The sequence below is a fragment of the Lethenteron reissneri genome, chromosome 24 (genome assembly GCF_015708825.2).
Source record: "Lethenteron reissneri isolate LAM-NWPU_2019-01 chromosome 24, ASM1570882v1, whole genome shotgun sequence".
NCBI classification, from domain to species: Eukaryota; Metazoa; Chordata; class Hyperoartia; order Petromyzontiformes; family Petromyzontidae; genus Lethenteron; species Lethenteron reissneri.
Genome location: NC_083802.1, coordinates 1,451,365 through 1,456,108, shown reverse-complemented (window position 1 = coordinate 1,456,108; position 4,744 = coordinate 1,451,365). Strand labels below are relative to the sequence as shown.

The following is a 4,744-nucleotide window of genomic DNA, read 5'->3' as shown; positions in this document are numbered from 1 at the left end:
TTGTGCCCGCCCTCACAGTCGGGCATATTTGCGGAATACACCACGCCGCCGTTGACCCTGCAGGCCATTGACCGAGCAACCCAACGTTCCTACCAGCTCCCTCCTGTGCAGGAATGTGTTTTAACCGCTCCATCTCCTCGGCGATGTCTCGGCCCATCATCATCCAACCGCCGTGGTCGATACAATACATCCCACTTTGTGGAGACAGGCAGGCGACGACAGTGAGTGGCGGTTGTCCTGTGGATCGACTCGCTCCCGCCAGAGGAATGGGGATTTTCCACCAGCGGATCGAGGGCTGCAAACGGGAGATGAGAACCAATGGATCGATGCTCATCCGAGTGGCGTGGCACCGTCACGTTAGTTTGGATTGTCGCCGGTAACTCGCCTCCTCCTCCTCCTGCTTCCAAGTGTCTGTCCCGACGCACATGAAACAAAACAAAAAAGCGTGCGACATATCGTATGATGTACCGTCTCGTGCAATATATCGTATCGTGTAATATATGGCATCGTCCAATATATCGTATTAGACGCGATATATCGTATATCGCGATATATCGTAAGGCGCGATATATCGCATCGTGTCATCTATCCTGCGATATATTGTATCGTGCGATATATCGTATTATATATCGTTTTATGCAACATATCGCGATATACCGCGCCTTACGATATATCGCGATATATCGCAACATATCGCGGCATATCGCGATATATCGCGCCTTGCGATATATCGCGATATATCGTCCGCAGTGGGCGGAAGCTCAGAGGCGGCTGTGGCGCGGGGCAGTCTGGGAGGCCGGAAACGCGCTGGTGCCGCCCTTGAGCTCCCCCTTGTCCCCGTCATGGCCGCCTCCGTCTCCTCGTCTCTGCGGCCGCTGCTGCTGCTGCCGCGGCTGCTGCGCGGCGCCCTGAGCCCGCGGCTCCCCCTCCTCGGGGCCCGAGCCCCGCGGTGCGCGGGGCCCGCGGGGAGCCGCGGCTACGCGGAGCCGGCGCCCGCGAGCGCGTCCGGCATGGCGCTGACGTTCGCCTCCCCGTACCAGGTGAGGGCCTCCACCCGCAACGGCGTTCACGCGACACTCTCAGCACTCACACGGCACTCGCACAACACTCACTCAACACTCACTCAACACTCACTCAACACTCAAGGCGTTCACTCGACACTCTCATGGCACGCACACAACACTCACACAACACTCACTCAACACTCACTCAACACTCACGGCGTTCACACGACACACTCAGCACGACACTCACAACGCTCACGACGTTCACACGACACTCACAACACTTACACAATACTCTCAACACTCATACGACACTCCCAACACTCCCACCATTCATACAACACTCCAAACACTCACACAACACTCCCACAGCACTCAACACTCTCACAACACTCACTCAACACTCCAAACACTCGCAGAACACTCCCATGACACTCCCAACACTCACACGACACTCAGCACTCCCACGACACTCGCAACACTCACATAACACCCAACACTCACGACGTTCACAACGACGCTTATCCCACCATCCACGGCGCCCCGCGCACTCTCTCACTTTCTCCGATACTCTGTCCACCCATCTGAAGGTCTCCCCCGTCACAATGCATCATCATCGGGTCTCAACATCCCCATGTCCGAGTTGCTCGTGTCCCTGTCTCCCAGTGTCCGTGTCGCCGCACGTCTCTGGCTGCCAGTCTTCGTGCCTCTCCCCGTCTCTCCCTCCCTGTTTGCGGCTCTCCCCGTCGCAAAGATCGTTCCTGACGCTCGGGTCCCGGCCCCGGGAGCCCGTCGCAGTGGCTGCGTGTGACACCCCCGTGACGACATCGCCGCTAGACCCGCACGCCCGTGCGTGCGACCTCTTGCCCTTGGCATGTTCATTCCTTGGCATTTGCCATTTATCTCTTCAACGATGCAGCCACTCTGTCTTTTCAGGTTTACTCTCACCCAGCCCCTCCGCCAGGACCTCACATTTTGCAAGCCCTTCCCGCGTTTCACGCGCGTCCGTGCCTTTTACCCCCCGTGTCACCTTGCCCCCAGCCTGTGTCCCCATGCCTCCCTTGACCCTCCCTTGACCCCGTCTGTCTCGTGCCCATTGTCTTTACGGTCCGTGACCCCTACGTCCCCCCCCTGTGTGTCATGTGCCTTGTCTCGTCTGACCCTGGGCGATGTCTCCCTTCAAATGACATTTGTCCCATGCCCCGTGTCCTGAGTGTCCTTGTGACCCGTACCCTAACGCCCCCACGTGTCATGTAAAACAAAAACCTCTCAACTTCTTTCGCCCAGTACGTAGTCAATCGTGCTAATCCGAGGTGCTGTCTCTTTGTGACCCCATTACCTGTTTGTTTCTCTTGTATTCCATGTCCCTGTGCCTCTTATATCACCGTGTCCCCGTGCACCGCATCTCTTGTATCCCCATGTCACCTTGTCTCTTGTATCCTCGTGACCCTGGTCTCTTGTGTCCTCTGCACCACGTCTCCGTGCAGGTGTTCTTCAACGGCGGAGGTGTGCGCCAGGTGGACGTGCCCACGCTCACCGGCATGTTCGGGATCCTGCCCAACCACGTGCCCACGCTCGCCGTGTTGCGCCCTGGTCTTGTCACCGTCTTCAAGGACGACGGCACCAGCGCAAAGTTCTTTGGTGCGTGGCCCTCCCCATCCCACGGCGGTGGTCGTAGTGATATTGACTGCGGTGGTGGTGGCGTCCGTTGTTCGTGCTGTGCTATGTGATTTGTGTGGTGGTATCGTGATGGTTGTGGCAACAGTGGTGGCGGCGACAGCGGTGATGATGGTGACCAATAGTGGTGTTGCGGCTTGTGCCGTGTTGCGTGGTGCATGACTGGTGCTGTGGTGGTAACGTTGATGACCACTGCGGCGGCGGTTGTGGCGGGTTTATGGTTCGTGCCGTGACGCGTAGCGCGTGGTCTTCCCGCAGTGAGCAGCGGCTCCCTCACGGTGAACGCCGACTCCTCCGTGCAGCTGCTGGCGGAGGAGGCGGTGCCGATCGAGCAATTGGACGTGCAGGTAACCCGCCTGTGACACCCGCCCGTCATACCTGTCCGCCATAAACTCGCGTGACTGCGTGTACACGTAACCGTGTGTACATGACGGCACGCGTGTCACACTGTGCGACTATGCTTCGGTGACTACGTGTACATGTCTATATGACTGCATGCACAGGACGCCGCATGTACACAGGGGGGACACGTGCAGAAATTCTGCGTCACCGCGTGACTGTGCGTGACACGGTGTACGTGTGACCGCGTACGTGACGTCGCGTGTACGTGTAACCGCGTACGTGACGTCGTGTGCGGCTCGAATGTACAGGCGGCGCGTGCCGAACTGGCGCGAGCCCAGGGTGAGCTGTCGGCGGCGGCGGGGGAGATTCCCCGGGCGGAGGCGCTCATCGCCGTGGAGGCGAGCGAGGCGCTGGTCAAGGCGCTGGAGTAGAACAGCGCCAGTCGTCTGGCCTGCTCGCCCACCTCACCATCATCACCCCTCGTCACACCCACACCTGGGTCTCGCCCCCACTAGTGACCCCTGCAGTGGCCCACCTGCTGCCCCCGCCCGCCTCCCTACGCGCATCTGTGCACGGGTGAAGCACTAATAAAAAGGTTTATTTAAAACACAGCGCTCGCAATCCTAACTTCCTGTCTCTCATTTGCCAGTGTGGATGCTTGCCGCGTGCGTGTGTGTGTTCCTTGGGAGAAGCGGTTGTGTAGCGGACATCGCGCTGCACTACGAACCTGGCGTCCCGGGTTCGATTCCCGCTCACGGCCAACACCAGTGACGATTATCTAAGCCGGTTCTGGGCCTCCCCTAGGTCGACTCAGCCTCAAATGAGTACCTGGCGCAGTCTAAACATCACTACTAGGGAGATAAAGGCGGCTGGGCGTGGTGTTGGCCACCCACCCCCTCGTGTGCCGTGCCGGCCTTCATAGGTGCTCGCTAACAGTACTTGCCCCTCCAGTCTGTTAAGGCTATACGGGGGATATTTGTCTCTTTGTTCCTTGGGATAAGCGGTTGTGTAGCGGACAGCGCGCTGCACTACGAACCTGGCGCCCCGGGTTCGATTCCCAGTGGCGATTATCTGCACCGTTCCTGGGCCTCCCCTACGTCAACTCATAAATGTCGCCACTGGGGAGACAAAGGTGGTCGGGCGTGGTGCTGGCCATCCACCTCTTCGTGTACCGTTCCGTCCTTCGTAGGTGCTCGCTAACAGCACTTGCCCCAACAGTCTGTTAAGGCTATACAGGGAATCTTTATCTTTTGTCCTTGTGCATCCAGTGTGATGTGTGGTGACGGTGTTGAGTGCAGCGTGTGTACTGCTTGTAGTGTGCGATAAGTGTCGTGTGGGTGTATTGAACGCCAGTGTGTGGTGAATAGAGTTGCAACAAGACGAATATTAAAATTATATTTTTGTCGTCTTCCATTAAATACAAATGAGAAATAGTTGCATGACTTAGTTAATACATTCCATGCTAGATGCTGAATGGGCCAATAGTGCAAAAATACTCCCCCCACCAACAAAGTCTCGAATGAAATGATAAGAATTACTACAATTTACAACTTTAACGGCGACTAAAACCATTACATTAAATGTGAACCACAGCGATACTGCAACAGTTACTGATGAATTACACTGCATTGGCGATAATATTCAGAGAAATAGGATCAACACGAAAAATAAGCTTACTCAAACTATTACAAGCGTAGTGACATCGCGGGATGTCACTGTGC

At 56.7% G+C, this 4,744-nt stretch overlaps 1 protein-coding gene across 1 annotated transcript; it reads left to right on the top strand.

Moving 5' to 3' along the window:
- Positions 1-792: 792 nt before the first annotated feature.
- ATP5F1D (ATP synthase F1 subunit delta) lies at positions 793-3,634 on the top strand. The gene is made up of 4 exons (XM_061557912.1): positions 793-1,040; positions 2,492-2,645; positions 2,940-3,028; positions 3,332-3,634. The coding sequence occupies exons 1-4, from the start codon at positions 843-845 to the stop codon at positions 3,452-3,454; spliced, it is 564 nt and encodes a 187-aa protein (XP_061413896.1). The 5' UTR covers positions 793-842; the 3' UTR covers positions 3,455-3,634.
- Positions 3,635-4,744: the final 1,110 nt, after the last annotated feature.